Genomic DNA, 23677 nt, shown 5'->3' with positions numbered 1-23677 from the left:
AAAAGCAGTTTTGATTCTACTACTAGATGTAGGAAGTGGGGGAATCTAATGGAAAAAAAATCTTAAAAATTTCTCTCCTTACCTGACATGGTGAGAGAAGAAAGGTAACATCAGTTGGAGATAGTAGAGGATGTGTGGGTAGCTGAAGCTACAGAGCCGCATGTATCAGAGTAGAAGCACACTGGCCACTGGTCACTTGTGATGATCCAAGTTTGTTGATGGGCAACTCTATGGAAACCTAAAAATTCTACTAAACGGTGATTGGTTTGTGGAAGAATGATGTCATAATTACAGCAGTGAATGGTGTGAAGTAGCCAATCCCATGTTGAGCACATCACCTCAGCGTTGCTTACCAACATCCATTCATAGAGTTAATTGTAATTTGCCCATTATATTTCACATGCCAATAGATTTTTTGTTGTTGTTAGATTTGGGGGGAGAGGGGTCAGTTGTGGGACTTGAACTCAAAGCCTGGGTGCTGTCCCTGAGCCTTTTTTCTTTTTTTTTCTCCAGACTAGTGCTCTACCATTTTGAGCCACAGCTCCACTTCTGGTTTTCTAGTAGTTAAAGAATCTCAAAGACTTTCCTGCCCATGATCCTAAGATCTCAGCTTCCTGAGTAGCCAGGATTATAGGCATGGACCACCAGCATCTGGCCAGTAGTTAATATTTTAATTACACATTGCATGTACCGTTAATGTGCTTGATTAATGGAAGCATTCCTGCTTTGTGAACTGATAAATATCAACCAGTAGCTCTCAACTGGAGATTATCCCCCCTCCCTGGCAAAGCAGAGGACATTTGATAATGTATGGAGATATTTTTGTTTCCTTCAACCGGGAAGCAGATGCTACTGACATCTAGCCGCAGAGGTGGATGCTACTAAACATCCTAACTGCAATGCACAACTCCATTAGAAGGAATTGTCCGGCCCCAAAGGACAGTATTGCTGGAGGAGGATACTCTTATTTTAAATCAGAAGAGTCCAATGTTGAGGAGATAGAACATAAAGAATTTTATGGGCATCCTTGGGGATAACATGGAGAGAATTGACTTCCATTTGTACTCTGAATTTCCAGAGCTACAGATCCTGGCTATGGAAGAAATAGCATTGTATATTAATGATTATGTATGTGGAATTTTTGGGTCATATAATTCATGTTTAGGTCATCTAATTGTATTTTATTTAGTAGAAGAGAAGTTTTGAAGCCCATGCCTCATGCTTTCTAGGCAGGTATTCTACCTCTTGAGCCACACACCTCAGACCTCTGGTTTAGATGTGTTTTCCCAGAGACTGCTTTAGACCACATTCCTCTGTATATGCCTGTCTAATCCTCTTAATTTGTGGTGTAAACCACCATACTCAGCCTTGTGCAGCTGAAAGTCTTTCCCACTTTAATCCCTGCCTCCTGAGGAGGTAGGATTACAGGCATAAGCCCTTAAACCTGGTACTGCTTTGTAATTATGAGGAATATAATTTACCTATTGCTGTAGAGAAAATAATCCCAAAACTTTATATAAAAAAATAACTATTGACCTTGTATTCTATGTGAGTCAGGAACTGGGCAATTTCCCAGTGCATCTCATGAGGCTGGAGTCAAAATGTCTTCAGGGAAATGCTTCCCAGTTACCCCACTCACATAGCTAGCTGTCCACAGGTTTGAGAAGCATTTCTGGACACTGTCTGGCTTCTCCCCAGACACATGAGTCAGGAGAGTAAGCAGAAAGGGCAATAGTCTTTGTTCTGCACCATCACTTTAGCCACATTGTATTTGTTACATGTGAGAACTTTTGTAGGGAGAAATGTTCAAGAATTAGTAAACACACTTTATATCCCCACACTTTTTTCCATTTTTAAGTTTTATGTGTTGTGTAAATATGTGTGTGTGCATGCACACATGTACACCTGGGTGCTGTCCCTGAGCCTGTTTTAATTTTTGCTCAGGACTAACTTCACTGGATATAAGAGTCCCATTGACTTTCCTGTTAGGGCTGGCTTCAAACCATGATCCTCAGATGTCAGCCTCCTGCATAGCTAGGATTGTAGAGGTGAATCACTGGCGCCTGGCTGTATTCTTTTGTATTTCTAGGAAATCTACTTGATTTTACCCCTAGTTCTTCAGTTACGTTTTATGGCTACCTGTTTTTTTAAATCAATTACATATTGCTGCATAATAAACTAACTCTTCTCGTCTCGTGCACTTTAGGAGCTACAGGTTATGGTGCAGATGTGGCAAACCTCGAGAAGAATGCCATGACCAACTGAAGAACCTGAGCAGCCGGTGCATCTCCATATCGTAGCTTGGGCCTGACCGGGCTCTGAAGCTTCCTGGAATAACTGCAGAAAATGTCAATGTGAAGAGTGTGAGCAAAATGCAGTCTAAAATAATGAAGGTAGCCAGAGAGACTTCATTTGACCAGAGGTTAGTTAAAGTTAGAACGCTTTAGCCATTGTGACACAAAGGAAATGTATTGAAGTGTGGCCAGTGTGTTTTGTGCTCCTGAAACATGGTTAATGTGTGTGTCCCTCCTAAGTGAGAGTAGCCACTTCTGAGAAATAAGGCCCATTCCCAACAGGTGTGTGCTTAAGACCGTAAACCTGCCCCTGTGACCAAGTACACAAGTGCAGAGATTCCAGAAGGGTCAATAACTCCTTTGGGCAGTGAAACTCTCATAATGACCAAGTAATCAAGAAATTGTCAATAACTTCTTTGGGCAGTGAAACTCATAATAATCAGTAATCAAGAAATAACAGGAAATACCTGAAGTTCCAGATGTCCCCTCAAGGATGACTCGGGCAACACCCTTGCCACCCAGATCATTTACTAAACCAATCATTTTGAACCCCATAAGCTAGCCAATCACCTTCACCAGGCCCGTTCCTGCCATTGATTATGCCAATCATTCTTAAGAATTATAACTTTCCCGCGATATGAAATGATTTCTGCGAGTTGCTATGCTGTTTTATGATTTTCCCATGGAGTGATAGGATTTGCTGTGTGATGATGTGACACATGGAATGTTCCCCCCAACCCTATAAAAACCCTGTTAACTGAAGGGTCGGGGCTCTCGATTCAGACCCGCTGTGTCGGTGACGATCGTGAGCCCAAGCTCAAGCTTACAATAAAGACTCTCCTGTGATTACATCGGCTTTCGGCTCCTTGGTGGTCTTTGGGGACCCCAAAATCTGGGCATACACAACCAATCCCGGAGATGCCCCACTTCCAGTTTTTCTCTTTTTGATGCTTCTTTCCATTAACCTAGTTTCCTTTTGTGTTTATCTTTTGCTCTATTTTGGAGTTTTTTTTAATATCAAAAGTATCTATGATAATAATTGTGGTTGTATAATACTTTCCTTTAAAACAGAGAGATTTTAGTCTTCCTCTCTGAAATTTTCTCTTTAATGTTTGGTGTTATGGGGTTTGAGGGAAGAGATTCCACATCCCCACTCAGAGTCCATCACTCACAGACAGTCTCAAGTAAAAAGATGGATTTATTGGGGAAGCAAAAAGCGGACTGACCGGCCAGGGATGCAGCACAGACTCAGGAGCTGAAACCACAACAGTAAAAAGTGGGCTGACCAGCCAGGGATACAGTGCAGACTCGGGGGCTGACACTGTGACCCCGAGCGGCCTTCAAGTTGGGGTTATAAAGGCAAACACCACATGGTCAAGACTGGCCACACACAGGTGGCCAATGAGGTTACAACACTTACAGAAAAACCACAATCATGCTAGGTCACACGCAGGTGACCAGCCAATGGAGTTAGAACCTGCCACCTAGTATCTGTTTGAACCAACCTATCATTCTAGTTAGAATTGGCGCTCGGATTTGGAGGGGCTCACACAATGCATGGGGGCGGGGTACTATTGTTAACCTTGAACAGTCCACATTGCAGGTGGTGAAGCAGTTTCTTATCACAGCAAGGGGGACCTTCCCTGGATTCCGAGCAGACAGACAGGGCATGGCCCTCAACCCTGAAGCTCAAGGGCGGGGAGATCTTAGTGAAGATGGAGTCAGCTTCTGCTCTCTAACTCCCCTCAACATTTGGTAACGACTCAGGTACAAAAGAAGGTGATTGTTTATGTCATAAACACCGGGAAAAGTAGAAATTCCCTGGGAAAGACTTTGTCTGGCTTCAAATCATTTCTTTCACTTGTTAGCAAGATGTCCAGGATTCATACCAAGAACCAGAGAATCCCTCTAGTTATAAAAGCAAATCTAGTTCTCCATTATCATCCCAACAAGTAGGTTGAGCCTTTCTACTATTCCCTGCTTATTCACTCAAACAGGAAGAGCTTCCTGTCAAACGAGATCCATTATCCTGTCTTCTTAAATTCTCTACTGGGAACACCAATTTACCCTCAATTTCATCCCTCCTTAAAGAAATTATCCCAAGAAAGGTCAAATCCACCCCTTTCAAAAGTAGCCTCTGGGGCTGGGAGTAGGGCCTAGTGGCAAGAGAGCCTTCGTATACATGAAGCCCTGGGTTCAATTCCCCAGTACCACATATATGGAAAACGGCCAGAAATGGCGCTGTGGCTCAAGTGGCAGAGTGAAAGGAAGCCAAGGACAGTGCTCAGACCAAGGCCCAGGACTGGCAAAAAAAAAAAAAAAAAAAAAAAGTAGCCTCTCCAACCGGATGTGCCTCGTCCCCCTTCTGAAATGTTTTTAGTATTTAGGACCTTTCAAGTGAACTTTCCTGCCTCCCGCATATTTATGTATTCACTTTTCTGTGACATTGCTTGTCCACGCTTCAGTTTACTCCTAGGAAAAGCGTGGATGGTCGTTGTATACCAGACACCTAGGTGGGCCTCAAACCAGCTCTCAGTCAATCGGGCTAGGAGTCTTGTATTTAGCTGTGCACCACGTCTGATTGCCACTACCAGGATGGTCTGCAATAGGACTGGGTTTTTAAAGGCAAAAGTCACAATCACCGCATGCAGGCGATAGCAAGCAGACCTACAGAAGCAGAATTGGTTGTTAGTGATCACAAATAGCGTTTCCAGTAAGAAGATGCAAATGAAGCAATGTGCCACGTAAGCAAACAAAATCTCCTTTCTTTGTTTAATTCTCGGTTCTGGGAGTAACTGGTGTTTACTGAGGACATGCGAAGGGAATAGCTGCAGTGGGGCTTGATCGCTCCCCTTCCTTTCTTTTCCAGGGCGGCGCCGGAGGAAGCTGCGGGCAAGGCCGCCTCCGCGGAGGCGCCTGCGCAGTGGGCGGCGGCCGGCGCGGGCGGCGGCGCGCATGCGCGGGGCGGAGCCTGCGGCCCCGGGCGTGCGCGGCGCGGGCTCCTGTGCCGGGCTTCGGGTGGGCGGCTGCTCGGCGGACCGGCCGCGTTTCCGAGGCATGGATTTTGAAAACCTTTTCTCAAAACCCCCCAACCCGGCCCTCGGAAAAAGAACGGACTCTGACGAGAGGTGACCCCCCCACTCCTTCCATCCTCCGAAGGCGGCGTGTGGCGTGCGCGGCGCGCGGGGAGAGGTCGTGCGGCGGTGGGGGGGGGGGGCCCGGGCCGGGCAGCACCGCCGTGGGGCGGGCCGGGGCGGGGGGGGGGGAGCGGCTCCGGCCCCCCCCCCCCGGGCCCTCCTGAGGGTCTCCCGGGAGCCCGCGCGGACGGGGCCGGGGGCGGGGGGCGGGGGGCTGCGGTTTCCAGGCTTCCCCGGACACGTGCAGCTTCCCCGCACGGTGAAGGACGCGTCGGGAGAACCCGGCTCCGGGACGCGAGGGTCGGGGGACTCCGGGGAGCGGGGTCAAGCCGCGGACACCGCGTCCGCTCACTCTGCCCTTCCCCTCGGGAGGGCGTGCGAGCCAGCCTGCCTTGAGGTCCTGACCGCCAGCTTTGCCTCGTGCGCCCCTCCTGCTCCCCAGCCTGGAACCTTGACCGACATCCTGGGCCCTTTCATTTCCTTCATCCCAGATTTGCCTTCCCTTTTAGAAAACACCTTAGGAACTACGATTACCTTAACGCAGGCTGCCATCTGAGTTTTACCGTGGGCCTGATCTAGCCCTCACAGCCTTAGGGACAAATAACGTTACCCTCATCCGACAGATGAGAAAATGGAGACACAGGTCAAATGACTTTCCCGTGTGGTATGCTGTAAGGGGCAGGGATTAAGTTGTCTGCATACCATGACTTCAGGATCCATATTTTATCACAAAGCTTCTAACACTATTGCTAATGTTGAAAGGAAATATACACTGATTTCTTGTAGATAATAGGATCACTTAAGAAAAATAGGAGAAACCGGTCTATATTCTTTTCAAAAGCATAAGAAATTGAGCAAGGCGGGTCTAAACAAAAAATTGAAGAACTGTCGTCAAGACTCAGGTGTTGAACTAGCCCCTCAATTCAGTCTCCAGTACTTTCAGGAAAAGAAAGGAGCCGCCGGTTTGAAAAGACACTTGAAATTTTGCCCAAAGACAGGTGCATGGTTATTGTTTTTCTCCTAGTAATTGTGTGATGAGAATACGTCTTACTGATTCATTTAAAAATTTTTATTGAGCAGCTGCTGCACAAAGAGACATTGTAGGCCCTCAGACCAAAAAAAAAAAAAGCAATAATTCTGGTGTGCATGAAATGTGTTTTATTCCAAAGCTGATGATACCTATATAGTGATAAATGGCACTATAAGGATAAATGCCTGGAGGAAATGAAAGTAGATAAGGACTTAAGAAATAGGATAGCAGGAAGGGGATAGGTTTTTGTGTGTGTGCTAACGCTGAAGCTTGTACCCAGGGCCTCCTGTGCTTGCTTAGGTTTTTTTGCTGAAGGCTTTTGCTTTTCCGTTGAGCCTAGTGAGTGTAGACATTTTAAAGAAGATAGCAGAGGAAAAGCCTCCCTGGTGACTGGTAGGTAACATTCAGTCAGAACCTGTGGGACTTGGACATCTAGGTCTGGAGGGAGTGCTTTGCATAAAGGTCCCTGAGGGATGTAATTGTGTTGGGGAACAAAGTATCCAGTGTGACACCTGGAAAGGAGTGGAAGTAGTGGACTCTGAGGCCCGACAATCTCTGGGGAGGAGCAGTCATGGGGGAGCATGGAGCAGCCAGAAGGACCTTGGTTTGTACTCTTGAGTAAGACTGAGGGTCTTGAAGGGTGTTTGGCAGGGAGTGACATTACTTGACTTAACATTGTAGCAGCATCCCTTTTGAGGGTAGAATGTAGGGGGAAGGAGAACAAGAGCAGCTGGGATCATTTAGTAACAAGAAGCATTCGAATATGGGTATTTTTCGAAGGGTCAGTATCCGCTTGAGTATCCTTATAAGGATAGAGTTTGCTGTTTAAGATAGGATCCTGTTTCATAGAGATGGAGCTCAGTGTTGGACTTGTAATTTTGTCTAATGGATGCCCAGGTGAATATGTTGAATAGGAAATTGGCTTGATTTTATTTTAAAGGGAAGGATATGGATTAGAGACTTGGATGTTGAAGCTAAGTGCATGTAGATGATAGTAGAAGCTATGGGGTGAATCGAACCCAGGGCTTCATGTATGCGAGGCAAGCACTCTTGCCACTAGGCCATATTCCCAGCCTGAGCCTTTCACTCTTGCTTGGCTTTTTCAGTCAAGGCTGGCCTACTAATGCTTGAGTTACACATCCACTTCTGGGTTTTTGCTGGTTAATAGGAGATAAGAGCCTCATGGCCTCTTCCCTGAACTGGCTTTGAACAGAAAGCCTCAGAGCTCAGCTTTCTGGGCAGCTAGAATTATAGATGTGAGCCACCAGCACCAGCTCAAGTGTGTTTGGATTTGGAATTTCATTGAGAACACATTAAAGCCAAATCCAAGCAATGAATCTTAATGCTATGGTGTGAACCCTTTTCAGATTGGAGAAAGCTTTTTGTATTATGTAATGTTTTCTTTTTCTGCAGAACCAGCAATGGAAAAGATGACACCAAAGTTAAAGAAACACAAGGAGGAAAAGTCAAATGGAAAGTAAAACTGAAGTCTGAGAAAATTCCTAGAAAAGTAAGCTTAACTTAGCATATTGGAAAAACAGCTACAAATGGATGTGGGAAGTTTGCGAGGGTCCCATTTGTGTCAGTCAGCATTTCCAATCTTGTTACTTGTGTCAGGGATTCTTGGTCACATTTTTGAAAAGATTTATCATTGTCATTGAATGTGAACTGTTTTTAGTAATTGACTTTAGTTTGATTCTTCCCTATATCAGATGGATATTGTACCATTGTTTAAATGGGTTGATTTTCTTCTTTATTGTGTGTCTGTCCTGGGACTTGAACTCAGGACCTGGGTGCTGTCCCTGAACTTTTGTACTCAAGGCTAGCATTTTACCACTTGAGCCACAGAAATAAGAGTCACTGACTTTTCTGTCTAGACTGGCTTTGAACAGCAGTCCTCAGATCTCAGGCTCCTTAGTAGCTAGAATTACAGATGTAAACTACCAGTGCCAGGCGATTTTCCCTATTTTTTAATGTAATTTTTTTGGTAGTTATTGGTATTTGAACTTGGGGCCTTCTAGACAGGTACTTTACCACTTGACCCACACACTTTCTGCTTTATTTGGTGTTGGCTTTTTTGTTGGTTTGTTTGGGGTGGGGGGGTTGATGTCTGTCTTGGGACTTGAACTCAGAGCCTGAGTACTATCCCTGAGCCTCTTTAGCTCAGGGCTACCACTCTCCCGTTTGAACCACAGCTTCATTTCCAGATTTTTTTTGTAGTTTATAGTGGAATTAAGAGTCTCCTAGACTTTGCTGTGTGGACTGACTTTGAGGTGTGAGCCACTGATACCTGGCTTTATTATTAAGTGGTTGTGCAAAGAGGTTAAAATCATGTCAGCTTATGAAAACAATGCATCTTAATCAATGTCAACCCTTCTAGCATTGTTCACTGCCCCCCCACCTTTACCTTGAAGTTATGTAGTTGTTTTTACATAATATATGTTGAATATAATGACTATATTTACTCACTCCCCCTACCCTCTTTTTTTCTTTGCTTTACTTAGGGGTCAGATAGAATCATGAGAGTTTTTACACAGGTCTGGCTTCTGTCCTTGATCTTCAGGCTTCTGAGTCCTTTCAACCTATGCCTCCCACCTAGTTGTGATCATAGGTATGCACAACCACATATACCTTATTTGTTGAGATGAGTTGTTCATAACTTTTTGCCCAGGCTGGCTTTAAATTGCAGTCCTCCTAAGCACTACTTGCTAAGCAGCTGGACCTACATGTGTGGCCACAACCTGGACTATTGTCCCTACTTTTGAAATGGATGGGAGACTGTTTCAGAGCCTCTAGGGCTGGGGACTTGGCTCAAGTGGTAGAATGCTTGCCTAGCTCACAGGACTGAGTTCAAAACACAGTTTTTACCCGCTTCCCCCCCCAAAAAAAAACAAAACAAAAAACATATAAAATTCTTTCCCTTGATATTCTGGTAAGGGTTATTTATTTATTTATTTTGGCTAGTCCTGGAGCTTGAATGCTGGGCCTGGGCACTGTGGCTCAGCCTCTTTGTGCTCAAAGCTACTGCTCTACCACTTGAGTCACAGTGCCACTCTGGCTGCTTCTGAGTGGCTTATTGGAGATAAGAGTCTCATGGACTTTCCTTCCCCTGGCTGGCTTCAAACCATGATCCTCAGATCTCAGCCTCCTAAGCAGCTAGAATTACAGGCGTGAGCCACTGGCCCCCAGCTCCATGAAGATTTTTAAGGGCTTTTGCTTCCTAAGTTAACCAGATTTAAAGCTTAATATCTGCACTAGTTTGGGAGGAATACCATAGCCACGTATCACCAGATGGTGCTTGGCTGTGGCCAAAGGAAATAGTTATCCTGGGGTTCTGCAGGCTGGAACTAGAAGTTCAGTCTGAAAACAAGGTATTGCAGGGTTGGTTCTGAGGTCTGTGAGGAGAAATCTGTTTCAGGCCCCTGCCTGGCTTCTGGTAGATTGCTGGCAGTCTGCTCATTCCATGGCTTACGAAAGTATGACCCCGCCCTCTGCCTGGATATTCTCATTGCATTCTCCCACTGCGCCTGGATCTGTGCTTTAAAACCCTCTTTTTATAAAGACACTGGCTACAGTGGATTAGGGCCCGCCTGATCTTCCAGATCAGATCGCGGTTTGAGGTGCTGGGGGGCTAGAATCTTGGGAGGACTCAGTTTACCCTACAGAACCACTCTCTGCTTCTCTCTTGCCTCCTTTTAATAGATACTTTTTAATTTGTGAATTTTAACATGCTACAGAAGAATGGGTTCGTGTAATCAGTGAAACTTTTAAAGACATAACAGGCTTTATAGCAACATCCGGGACACATAATGTAGCAAGAGCAGCATCTTACCTCCTGGGGAAGCCTCTCAGCTACCCAGGTAAAGAACTTTTGCTTTTGGGGAGTGTGTGGCTGCCATAGTCAAGAGCTGAGGTTAACAGAGAAACTGTACCCTTGGTTTTCCACAATTTGAGGTGGGGGGCCTCATAGTGGTTTTGGAGGGTTGGGTTTTGTTGTTGTTGATGTTTTGCTTTTACTTAAGGCCTCATGCTTACTAGACTGGCAGGATACCATTGAGCTACACTTTCACATATACTCTTCATCGACCTAGGAGAGGAGCTAGTGGATCTTAAGAGTGTGTGTGAGCAGCTTTACCTCTTAGAATACCTAGCTGTATTCCAACTTCTGTGACAGTATATGCACAGAAATAAACAAAATCATAAAGTAGGGCTGGAAATGTGGCCTAGTGGTAGGGTGCTTGCCTCCTATACATGAAGCCCTGGGTTCAATTCTTCAGCACCACATATACAGAAAACAGCCAGAGGTGGCACTGTGTCTCAAGTGGCAGAGTACTAGCCTTGAGCAAAAGGAAGCCAGGGACAGTGCTCAGACCCTGAGTCCAAGACCCAGGCAAAAAAAAAATTTAAAAAAAATCATAAAGGAGTTTCTTTTCCTTTTTCTTTGTTGGTTGTGGGGTGTAGCAGTGTTTTGGTTGTTTTGTTTTTCTTTGGTTTTGGTTTTTGTGGGTTTGTTTGCGGTTCTTTACTAGGTTTGAACTTCATCCTTAGTGCTCTACCATTTCAACCTTGCACACAGCCCTGTTACCAATTTGTTTTTTCACATAAGGTCTTGTGTATTTTCCTCGGGTCCACCAGCCTCCTACCAATAACATTGGTAGCTGGTGTTTCAGGCCTGCAGCTGGCTTGTTTATTGAGATGGGCTTTAGCTGTCTTTTTGCCTGGACTGTCCTCCTTCCACGATCCTCCTTATTACTGCCTCCCGGGTAGCTGGATTTAGGTGTGAGCCATTTTTGTCTAGCCATATTTTGTAATACAGATTTACTAAAGAAAATAGGTGAGACTCTTCTCTGTGGGAGGACCATTTGTTTAATTAAAGTTCAAAGTTACCATACTGTCATCAAAAAAATGACTGTAAAGATTCATCTGTTGCCAGGCGCCAGTGGCGCATGTCTATAATCCAAAGCACTCAGAAGGTTGAGATCTGAAGATTGCGGTTCAAAGCCAGCCTGGGAAGGAAAATCTGTGAACCTCTTTATCTCCAATTAAGCACCAAAAAGCAGGAAGTGGAGCTACTGTGGATCAAGTAGTAGAGTGTTAGCTTTGAGCAAACAAAAGCTCAGGGACAGCTTCCAGGCCCCTAAGCTCAAGCTCCAGGACTGGCGGGCGTGCGCACACACACGTTCATCTGTTACACTGCTGGGTAACAAAATCTTCATTCTTTCAACTCTGAAGATGTCTTTTTCACTATGGATAGGCACTGCAAATGCTGCTATCAGTTTACCAGTGTCTGATTTTAATTAAGCATTTTCTTTGGTAGGCATTTGTGTAATTTTATTGGATTGTTGTTTTGGTATGGCAGATGTTCAGCTCTATGGACTTTGGCACTTTCCTTTGCCCTTGCCATAGTCTAAAAGAGCACTGCTGGAAGGTGGAAAACGTATCTGCTGCAAATGAGGATGGGAGCAGACATCCCACTCCGGTTTTAATTTTGATTGGCACAGTGATATTGAGCAGTTTTGCTCACCCAAGAGCCAGGGTGAACAATCAAAATAATTTGCTTTAAAAAAAAAATGTTGGCCAGGGATTTTCCCAGTTTCCTCATGTCTGACCATCTATTCTTGCCAAAAGGCTGTCTTAACTTTGTTTTCCTTGGACAAATTTCTCCAACCAAACATAGTTTGACTAACTCAACATTGATTTTCCTTGGCCATCAAATGGGCCACTGAGAAACTGAATTTAGGCCTGGGATGATGGCATATTTGTAATTCCAGCATTCTCATAGCCGAGGCAGGATTGTGAATTCAAAGCCAGCCATCCTGAGCTAAAAGCAACATCCAATGTTAAAAATAAAACAATTTGATTGTAGCCTCATCTTTGACTTTTTTAAGAAAGAAAATCTGCTATGCAGTTACATGCTTTAAATCTCATTTATCTATTACTTTATTGCATCTTGGAAATAATGAATATATATGTATATATGTGTGTGTATACATATGTGTGTTTATAAATATACATATGTGTGTTGATACTGGGACTTGAACTCAGGGCCTTGTGCTCTTGGCTTTTTTTGCTCATGGCTGTAGTTGCACTACTTGAGTCACACCTCCAGTTTGGCTAGTTAATTTTGCTAGTTAATTGGAGACAGAGTCTCTCTCCCAGACTTTCTGCCCAGGTTGGCTTTGGGCCATGATCCTCCAGGTATGAGCTGCCAGTACCAGGGGTATATTTCACTTTTTGACACTACTGCATTATTACATAACAACTGCAACACTTTGCCTTCTAACTCAGCAACAGAGTCTCCCATGCTTCACTATGGGGGACTTAGTACCCACATGAGAAGCCTTAGCAACCAGGCGTTTCCTTCAGTTCCTTTCCTTAATAGCCGCCTCTTTTTTTCCTCCAGGACAGTTTCTAGTTGATTTTGTCCTGGTATCAAGGGAGAATTTGTCATAATAAATTTGTCTGTTTTTGTAGCATTTTAATTTGTCCTTTGTAGTTCCATTTCTCAGACTCCTAATCCAGCTTCCAGAGCCTAACTTCTTTTTTTCGTCAAACACTGTGACTGATGAGTACACTTCATGCCCTATACACCACACACACACACACACACACACACACACACACACATCTATGCATACCTTTATTGCTGTGGAATGTTAGGAAGCCATACAGTACCTCAGCAAACCATCTTCAGTCAAACAAAAAAAAATTGCTTTATTTAGACTCATTCACAAAAAGCTACAAGTATGTATGACACCACTGTACCCTTCACCCAATGTCAGAAATGATTGATTCTTCTCTATAACTAGGTGATTTTAAATAATCCTTTTTGATATTGAAATTTTAATTTTGGCTTAGTTTAAGCACTTTGGAAACTCTGCGGCATCACCAAAGACTTTACAACATATAAAATCAAGAAGTAAGGACTATGATTCCTACAGTGACAATGACATATGTATTGAGGAACAGGAAGATAACTTTGCCAAAGAACTTCAGCAATATATACAAGCTAAGGAAATGGCAAATGCTGCTCCAGCTGTGCCATCTCCTGAAGAATCGATGAAGAAAGAGGGAGCAAAAGATCCGCAGCAGGGTAAGTGCCAAACTGTTGTGCAATTTAGAGTTTATCCAGAGAAACAATCACAGTGGTCCATGTTTAGGGGCCTTTTCTCCTGCACTTTGTCTAAACATAAGAACAAGGTTTCTAGGGAGCATTATACCAACATGGAGCTTCCTTGGTGATAGACCACACCCGAGACCTAATCATTTGCCGGAGAACCTGAGGGGGGAAACTTAGCAGAGGCCATAGCTAGAATACCTTAATTCCTGGCCCATGCATATATGAAGGATGAGATGTGTCTTTTTGCATTGTTGTCTAAAAATTTAAAAGAATTGATTAGAAAGATACATGTATACGAGGCAAGCATCTTGCCACTAGGCCATCTTCCCAGCCCAAGGGATTTGAAATCTTGATGCTTTTCACTCATTGTCTGGTGCTCTACCACGTGGGCCAGGCATACAGCTCCTCCAGGTTTGTCTTATATTCAAGATACATCTATTGATAAACTTAACCTATGTAAGAGATTTTCAGTGAAAAATCTAGCCAATGTCAGAGATCATTTTAGACATTTGAAATTTTTTCTCTTGTGCTATGGCAATTCCTAACTAGATCCATTATGCTGTGATCACTTTAAGAGGTTCCGGCTTATGGCTTGCAAAATTAATTTTTTAAAATTATCTTGTTTGTATCTCTCCTGACAATTCTTTTAAAAAAAGAAAAAAGGAATTAGCAATTTAGGATGTGTTATAACTGTGTTTAGTGTCCCCTACAGAACTTACAAAAAAGGAAAATTAGTATTTATACCAGTTATTCTCCACTGAACTGTAGAAACCCTTTTTCTGGGTAATTACAATGTGTATGTACTTCTTAAAATTAAACTGATACATTTGAGTGACTAAAAATTAACTTTGTTGTTTTTAGCTGCTAAACAAAAAAATAAAAATCTTAAAGCTCTTCATAAGAACAACAAACAGAAGAAAATGAAGCGCAAATGGCCAAGCACTGGAAACAAAGGATCAGATGCCTTACCGAAGAACAGGGGCCCGGCCAAGGAGGTAACCAGCGCGCGCTGTGCTTGTAGGATGCCTTAGGGATTCTGACCTCGATAATGCTAACTCCTATGATGAGGGCCAAACATCCCCCTAACCACAGGTTATGTGTCGGTGGAGCTCCTCTTGCCATTAGTAGACTCGAGGTAGCCTCTCCTCTTGCCATTAGTAGACTCGAGGTAGCCTCTCCTCTTGCCATTAGTAGACTCGAGGTAGCCTTCCTTGTTGCCTTTGCAACCTTTTCCCCTCTCACACATTAGCTGCCCCTGCCTATTTGTGGCCTTAAAGTTTTCCCTATTGTCCCTGAATGCAGCTAACAAGCCCCTTAAATTTTGAATGTTCTGCTGATGATTATGGAACAGTGGGAAACCAAAGCTAAAATAGCCCTGGAGAGCTTTCAAAAGACACAGTCTTAGAGTTTACACTATGGAAGTCCCTCTTCTGTTGATTTGACTCCTTCTGAAAATTGAAGTTGACTTTCTGAGCATTGGCCTTACCACATCTTCCAACCTCACTTCTGGTAGTTTGATTTTGCTTTGTAGAAATTCTTCTTTGGTATGCATATGTGCTCAGGATAGGACAATAAACGACTCCTGGACTCTTGCTTTTCTGGGGGCTTTTAAGTTGGGTGAAAAGCTTTTGCTTAGACTTGATCAAAGGGCACAAAAAGGAGCAGGACACTAGAAATTCCAAGTATTAGCTGGGCATGATGATATGTGCTTTATGGTCCCTGCTCCTAACGAAGCTGAAGTTCAGTATCAGACTAGATCCCATTGAGATCCTATCAGAAACAAAACAACAAAACATGAAAGGTTGAAACACATTTATGTAACATATCCCTGCGTCACTATTTTACAAATGAGAAATTTAAAGCCCTGGGGTTTAGGGGACTGCCATGGTCACCTAGAGCCAAACAGGGCTTGATTTGTCATCCTAACTGCTGCTCAGTGTTACATTGATTTAGGATTATGCAACCAAAGCTGACAGCCTTTCTACCAGAAGAACATTCTCAAGGTATATGTTGAACTTTAATACCAATCACAGCTAAAGGTTTAAACAGAGACATTTATAAGACATTTTGATGACATAACTGAACATTTTTGCAAATCTAGTTACAACAGAGGCTGCTTAGTTAGCTCTCTTAATTGCACATACCTTATCCCTAAAATCATATTTACTGATTGATACATGAAAGTTGTAAGCTTTACCATAGTTTAACACATTAAACATGGTTGTTTTTGCTGGGTACCAGTGACTCAAACCTGTAATCCTAGCTACTAAGAAGACTGAGATCCGAGGATTGCAGTTCGAAACCAGCCTGGGTTGGAAAGTCTTCGAGAATCTTATCTCCAATTAACCACCAAAAAACCAGAGTGGCGCTGTGGCTCAAGTGGTAGAATACTATCCTTGAGCAAAAGATGCTCAGGGATAGTACCTAGGCCGAGTTCAATCTCTAGGACCATCACACACACACAAAAGTAGTTGTTTCAGAAGGGCTAAATGTATTTTCAAGTTCCCTTTCTACTAAAAAGCGAATATAATATATAGTGTTATATTATTTATAATGTGTTTATACCTTTACCACCATCTCTAAGGGTATATTTCTAATATGAGCCAGCGAGGTACCTCCACCCACACCCGTGAGTATCTCATTGAAACTGTAGATTTTTCACCACTTTTTTGATCTCGTTCCCAGCATTGTCTCTAGGCTTCACTTGGGTTTTATTTTTACTTTGTCATTCATTTTTGTTTTATTTTATTTATTTATTTTATTTTTTGTGCCAGTCCGGGCGTTTGAACTTGGCCTGAGCACTGTCCCTGGCTTCTTTTTGCTCAAGGCTAGCACTCTGCCACTTGAGCCACAGCGCCACTTCTGACCGTTTTCTATATATGTGGTGCTTGGGAATCGAACCCAGGGCTTCAGGTATACAAGGCAAGCACTCTTGACACTAGGCCATATTCCCAGCCCCTCATTTTTACTAAATAAGGGCCAAGTGTAATAATACTCAAGTTTCACACCCACAAATATTGAAAAATGGAATGCTGCTGAAACTAATAAAATACTATAAAAACTGATGTACAAAAGTCTTTCACCTGAAGTCCATTTTAGAAGATTCATCTTTTTTTCCCTTTGAGATCCAGTCTGGCTATGTGGCCTAGATAGCTTCATGCTTGCAATTCTGCCTCCATCTCTGGAGTGCTGGGATTACAAGGATTACACCCCTACTAGAAGAGGTACTATTTAATGTTTTACCGTAGCTAAGATAAGTTTGTACAACAGAATAATATATCTGACTTGGTAATTTTCCTACTTGTTTCTTTGTTGAAGGATGGAGAACCTCAAGAGAAGCAGCAGCGTATAAGAATGAGTCAGGAATTCATCAACCAGCACACAGTGGAACGTCAGGGAAAACAGATTTGCAAATATTTCCTCGAAAGGAAATGTATTAAGGTATAAAACCATGAGCAAATATATGCCTAATCTTTACAACAAAAATGTATTAGAACAAACTGCTGTTTCCATTGGATACTCTCAAATCATACTGACAGGTTTTTAAGTTTTTCCTCCTGGAAAAGATTCAGCTGACCACTTGTGAAATACTATTTTTTGTTTTGCAAAGTATATAATTTTTTAAAAATTCTTTCCATAAAAAAATATGTAAGACTGGGCTGGGAATGTGCCTTAGTGGTAGAGTGCCTAGCATGCATGAAGCCCTGGGTTCGATTCCTCAGCACCACATATATAGAAAAGGCCAGAAGTGGCGCTGTGGCTCAAGTGGCAGAGTGCTAGCCTTGAGCAAAAGGAAGCGAGGGACAGTGCTCAGGCCCTGAGTCCAAGCCCCGGGACTGGCAAAAAGAAAAAAGAAAGAAAATTTTAAATAGCTTTGGGTCATGTTGCCTACAAGCTCATTGATGAAGAATTAGACCATATTGCTTCTAAGATTCTTTCTGGAATAATTTGCTTACATAGAGTTTAGTAGGAATTAAATTGTAAAGACATAACTGAGAAGTAATCATTTTCTTTGTTCTTTCTTATGGCCCAGGGAGACCAGTGTAAATTTGATCATAATGCAGAGATAGAGAAGAAAAAGGAAATGTGTAAGTTTTACGTACAAGGATATTGTACCAGAGGTGAAAACTGCCTGTATTTGCATAATATCCTTTATCACAAGATACAATGCTTTTTATAAACATTTAAGTGAACATTTTAAAGATTCAAAGTTTTTAATAAAGGCAGAATTTTAGCTGTAACAAATTATGTTGGCTAGGTCCAAACTTAAGTGATTAATTATACATAGGTTTGTTGTTTTTTTCTCACAAGAAACAAAATGCAGAGCTTTTAGAAAAATTTCAAATAAATATCCCTTCTTTGTAGTAGATTCATGAATCCTTGTGCAGTCCAGAAAGATGTCCAAGTTTTGTTGTGACATTGGTTAATTGATTCTCTGTTCATAAGCTGCTTCATAGAACAGGCAGAGATTACGTAGTTTAGAAGTACTTTTTCTGTGTGTTCCATACTATCTAGTGGTTGTTCCTTAATAGAATAGTCTTAGTTACATAGTGCAAATCTTACAGAACACTATAAAAATGTGGAACATAGTCATTTTAGGGCAGTAGCGCCTTTGGTCACCACAGAATTATTTAGTCACTGAACACAAAGAATCCCAAATGCCAGGTTGTAGCCTTTTTATAAAAAACAAAATCAAGATGTATATGCTTTAAGCAAACAAATGCATAAAGAATCCAGATTTAAGACATAGTGACACACTGATGTTGATTTACCCCACTTTAAAAGAATGCTGTAAAATAATCCCATTTCTCAATGTATTTAAAACACCTCTCTCTCTAAAGAGATAGATATCAGTGAAGCATAATTATAGTTCTCCATTGTGAGAATGGCTCTGAAGGAGATAAGTGTCATGTGATGGTAGATAAGCTTGATTTATCTTTCTAAAGTTAGACTTTTTTCCTATAACACAATTAGTAATTTATTGTCTCATGTTTTACATAGGGAATTCAGTTATTTCTATTAACAGGAAAGATCTTTATATGGGAAAAATAAAATTACTAACTTAATAGCTATTTTAGTAGAATTAAAATTGTTCTCTTCCTTAACATCTGTGCTACATGAATACCCTTGCAAGTTTTACCATACAGGTGCAAAATGTTATCAAGGAGAATATTGTAAATTTTCCCATGCTCCATTGACTGCTGAAACACAAGAGTTATTAGCTAAAGTGAGTACAATTGTAATACTCTGTTCCTCTCTTTCACATATGATTATGCTTGAACTAATGATGAGAATTGAAAAGATACTGTATACCTTAAGGAGAACATCTCAGAGGTTACTACTATATGATAACCTCAAATTTTTCTTTAGTTCGAAAATTATTTTTGAATACTTTTTATAGCCAAAAGGAAGACCTAACAGACATTGGTGGTGCAAATTGGAATGTTCTTAAAATCTTCAGTGTAGGGGCTGGGAATGTGGCCGAGTGGTAAAGTGCTTGCTTGTATACATGAAGCCCTGGGTTTGATTCCTCAGCACCACATTACATATAGAAAAAGATGGAAGTGGCACTGTGGCTCAAGTGGTAGAATGCTAGCCTTGAGCAAAGAGAAGCCAGGGACAGTGCTCAGGCCCTGAGTTCAAGCCCCAGGACTGGCCAAAAACAAAATCTTCAGTATAATTAGCAATTTTAACAGCTAAGCTGAATAGAAAGGCAAAGGAATAAAAAAACAGCAGTGTTGTAATTACTCTTGAGAGGACAAGTCATGGGTCAGTAAACATTTGAGAGTTACCTCAAAAGTAACTCAAATATTTCTTTTTTTGCCAGTCCTGGGGCTTGAACTCAGGGCTTGGGGGCTGTCCCTGAGCCTCTTTGTGATTAAGGCTAGCACTCTACCACCGGAGTCATGGCACCACTTCTAGCTTTTTCTAAGTAGTTTATTGGAGATAAGAGTCTCACATACTGTTCTGCCCAGGTTGGCTTTGAACCGTGATCCTCAGATCTCAGCCTCCTGAGTAGCTGGGATCATAGGCGTGAGCCACTGGCGCCCAACTCAAATAGTACTTTCAAAGTGTGTTCCTCAAATATTCTTTTGATCTATAAGGAAAGATTGTTGAAATATTTTATAGTCAATTATGTATTGACTATAGAAAGTATAGGCAAAATTATGTTCTTTCAGGCAGGGAATGTGGCTTAGTGGTAGAGTGCTTGCCTAGCACACATGAAGTTCTGGTTCGATTCCTTGGTGCCATGTAACCATCAAATTAATAAGCTAACAGGAAAAATAACCATTAAAAATTAGGTAAGTGAGTTGGAGGTAGTCTCTTCAAACCTAATGACTCAGAAGGCTGAGTATCACCATTCAAAGCCAGCCCAGGCAGGAAAGTCTATGGGACTTTTATCTCCAACTAACTAGCAAAAAGCCAGGGTAGAGCTTAGCTTAAGTGGTAGAGCAAAAAGAAGCCCAGGCCCAGCACTCAGGCCCTGAGTTTAAGCCCCAGGACTGTCACATGTGTGCACACACACATACACAAATTAAATAAAAATATATACAAAAATGAAATTTCATTTTTTGGTGCCAGACCTGGGGCTTAACCTCAGGGCCTGGGCACTGCCCCTGAGCTTCTTTTTGCTTAAGGCTAGCAATCTAGCACTTGAACCACAGCTCCTTCCCATTTTTTGGTAGTTTATTGGAGATAAGAGTCGCACAGACTTTCCTGCCCAGGCCATCTTGGAACTGTGGTCCGCAGATGTCTGTCCATCTCCTCAGGAGCTAGCATCACAGGTGTGAGCCACCGATGCCCAGCTAAAACCTTGTAAAGCCAGCAGTACAGTTATGTGAAAATGTAAGAACATTGTAATTTACACAATTAGTCACTTATGCATGAAAATAATTATGTGACTTTTTTCCATATCAGGTTTTGGATACTGAAAAGAAGTCAGACAAATAGACAAGAAAGGTAAAAGTAGAATATACCAAATTTCTTTTTATGTTTTCTACAACATCTAAGTTATTATAAATATGTCCCCTGGTGTAAGTTTGCTTCAGTTATTTAGAAGATCCAGGAGGAAAATTGCCATATCATTTTGGGGGGGGGGTGCGTGCGTGTGTGGGTGTGTGTGTGCGTGCGCATGCACCTGTATGCACTTGTCACTGGGGCTTGGGTGTGTGCGTGTGTGCGCATGCACCTGTATGCACTTGTCACTGTTGGGTGTGTGCGTGTGTTCGCATGCACCTGTATGCACTTGTCACTGGGGCTTGGGTGTGTGCGTGCGTGCGCATGCACCTGTATGCACTTGTCACTGGGGCTTGAGCACTGGACCTCACTCCTTGCTTAGCTTTTTTGCTCAAAGTTGATGCCTTACTACTTGAGCCACACCTCTGCTCTCAGCTTTTTACTGGTTAGTTGCAGATAGGACTGTGTTGCATTTGGCTGTCTAGGTTAGCTTCAAACCTCAATCCTCAGATCTCAGTCTCTTGAGTAGCTAAGGTTACAGCTATGAGCCACTGCTGCCTAGCTTGTCATATCATTTGAAGGTAATTTTTTTTATAAAGAATTTTAAGTTCCCACTCCTTCGAACTATATAGAATTCCTCTTCCATACTTGCAATATTCTGTTTGTAAATACTTTATTCCTTTTTAAACCAATTAGTGGATGTAAAAATGAGGTCTCATAGCTTTATTGTGTGAAGTACAGCATCTCTTCTTAGGCTTACTGACTTTTTCCACTTCATTTTTATTGAAATACTCGTTCATGTCTTTGCTCAAGTTTCAGTTGCCCTGATTTTTTCCTTTCTTTTTGTCCTGTTCTTGGAGCTTGAACTCAGGGCCTGGCACTGTCCCTTAGCTTTTTTGCTCAAGGCTGGCGCTCTGCCACTTGAGCCATATATCGGTTTCTAGCCTTTTGGTGGTTAACTGGAGATGGGAGTCTCATGGATTTTCCTGCCCTGGCTGGCTTCAAACCCAGTCCTCAGATTTTACCCTCCTGAGTAGCTAGGATTATAAGCATGAGCCACTGGCACCTTAGTCTGATTGTCTTTTACATATTACCGATAAATTTGTGAGGATTATGTGGCAGGTCTTCTATTTCCTGTGTTTTGTTGTCACTTTTTTGACTTATCACTGAACAGAATTACTAATTTTAAAGTCATTTTGGTTGGATTTGTGTCTTCGATGTGTCATGAAGACAGAGACTAGATTTTTTTTTTAAATTTGGGGGGGTGGTTGTCATACTTTATTGATTGATTGATTGTCATTCGTGGGGTTTGAATTCAGAGCCCGGACACTGTTCCTGAGGTCTTTTGCTCAAGGCTGGCACTCTACCACTTTGAGCCACAGCCCTACTTGTGGTTTTCTGATGGTTTACTAGGAATAAGAATCTCACTGCCAGGCTCTTGTAGTCTCATACCTGTAATCCGAGCTACTCGGGCTGGGATCTGAGGACCACGGTTTGAAGCCAGCCCAGGCAGAAAAGTCCCCAGGAGACTTATCTCCAGTTACTCATCCAAAACCCAGAAGTGAAGCAAAAGAGCTCCGGGATAGTTCCCGGACCCTGGGTTCAAGCCCCACAACCACCAAAGGAAAGTCTCACAGACTTTTTTTGCCCTGACTAGCTTTGAGCTGTGATCCTCAAATCTCAACCCTCCTGAGTAGGTAGTAATACAGACATGAGCCACCAGTGCCCAGATATACATATTTATTTTAACCCATTGGAAATTGTATCAGCTAATTGTTGCCACAATAATGGTGCTTAGCAAACAATATAAACTCAGTAGTAAATACTGTAAAGAATTTATGCTTATGCATGTGAGAGTTGGCCAGGCTGGGCTGGGCTGGATTGACTCTGCTTCATGTGGCAGTCCTGGAACGGCTCTGTCTCCTGTCGGTCACACTTTCTTCATGGGACCACGCGGCTAGCTGGCCAGGTCATGCTCTTCTCATGGCCCTGGTAGAAGCTCAAGAAGCCAAAGCTCTGTGGATCACATTCACTCAGAACCACTGGCCAGAATAAGTCACCGGGCAAAGCCCACAGCCAAGGAGAACCTGGGCATTCCGCCTGCCATTCTCAGTGCTTTAGAACTTACCCGGCAGCAAATCACCTTGTGGAAGGAAGGAGACAGAAAATAGATCTGCTGGACTTAGGCTCAGAGCCCAGTCCGCGCCGGCTGAAAACCACTCTAAGCATGGAGGCAGCTCCACAGACCGAGCAGTCTGCTTGCCACACAAGGCAGGGCCACAAACCTTAGGGCCCAAGCTCTCCATTTGGGCCACAGACAGTTCCTCTGGTCAGTATCCGACTCTGCACAAGTGCTTCTGTTGGCTCTCCTACCCACACGTCCTGGGAAAGGGCTCTGAGTTTCCCTGACCTAACAGTCGTTCCCTGCTTTCAGATCTCCGTGGCAGTGCAGTCTCCAACAGTAAGCCCCCCTCTGAAGATGCACCCTGTTGCTGGACACCAGTCACTCACACCTGTAATCATAGCTCTTCATTCAGGAGGCTGAGACCTGAAGATCGAGGTTCTAAGCCAGCCTGGGCAGGAATGTGCACAAGACTCTTCATCTCCAGTTGACCATCAAAAAGCTGGAAGTAGAGTTGTGGCTCAAATGGTAAACTGCTAGTCTTGAGCGAGAAAGCTAAGGTAGAGCACCGAGGACCTGAGCTTCAAGCCCCAAGATAGCACAAAAAAATACAAAATACACCCGGCGATCACTCTTCTTGCTATGGAGAGTGAACAAATGGATTTCTTCTCTGATGTGCTGGTCCAGTGTACAGAAAGAGTCACTCCCACACCCCTGGGTGTAAGCCTTGCCTCGCTGTCTGTCTGTTGTCGCCAGGACCACCAGGCTTGTCCTGTGGCTGGGGCTTCGGTTTTCCCACACCCCCCAACTCCCAGATTGCTGGGGCTAGCGCTGTGGACGGACCGGCTCCAGCTTTCCTCGGCATTGCCTTCTCTGTCTCTGTGTGACTCTGCAGCTCTACTCACCTCTTCTGTGATTACCAGTATTCTTCCTGTGTGGAATGTAGTCTCCCCTTTGTGACCCTGATGCCCTCATTCACAGTAACACTAGGAAGCTTCATTTTCCCCCCACCGTCAT

The 23677-nt window shown here is 43.0% G+C and overlaps 1 protein-coding gene across 1 annotated transcript; it reads left to right on the top strand.

Annotated features, from left to right (window-relative positions):
• Positions 1 to 5316: 5316 nt before the first annotated feature.
• On the top strand, positions 5317 to 23080 carry Zc3h8 (zinc finger CCCH-type containing 8). Its single transcript, XM_048352357.1, has 9 exons — positions 5317 to 5422; positions 7875 to 7971; positions 13320 to 13554; positions 14443 to 14576; positions 16900 to 17022; positions 17615 to 17726; positions 18699 to 18808; positions 20500 to 20541; positions 22973 to 23080. Exons 1-8 carry the CDS (start codon positions 5352 to 5354, stop codon positions 20530 to 20532), a joined length of 915 nt encoding a protein of 304 aa, XP_048208314.1. The 5' UTR covers positions 5317 to 5351; the 3' UTR covers positions 20533 to 20541; positions 22973 to 23080.
• The last annotated feature ends 597 nt before the right edge of the window (positions 23081 to 23677 follow it).

Source organism: Perognathus longimembris, chromosome 8, assembly GCF_023159225.1.
Source record: "Perognathus longimembris pacificus isolate PPM17 chromosome 8, ASM2315922v1, whole genome shotgun sequence".
Taxonomy (NCBI): domain Eukaryota; kingdom Metazoa; phylum Chordata; class Mammalia; order Rodentia; family Heteromyidae; genus Perognathus; species Perognathus longimembris.
Note: the sequence above shows the minus strand (reverse complement) of the source record. Positions and strands in the feature narration are given on the sequence as shown.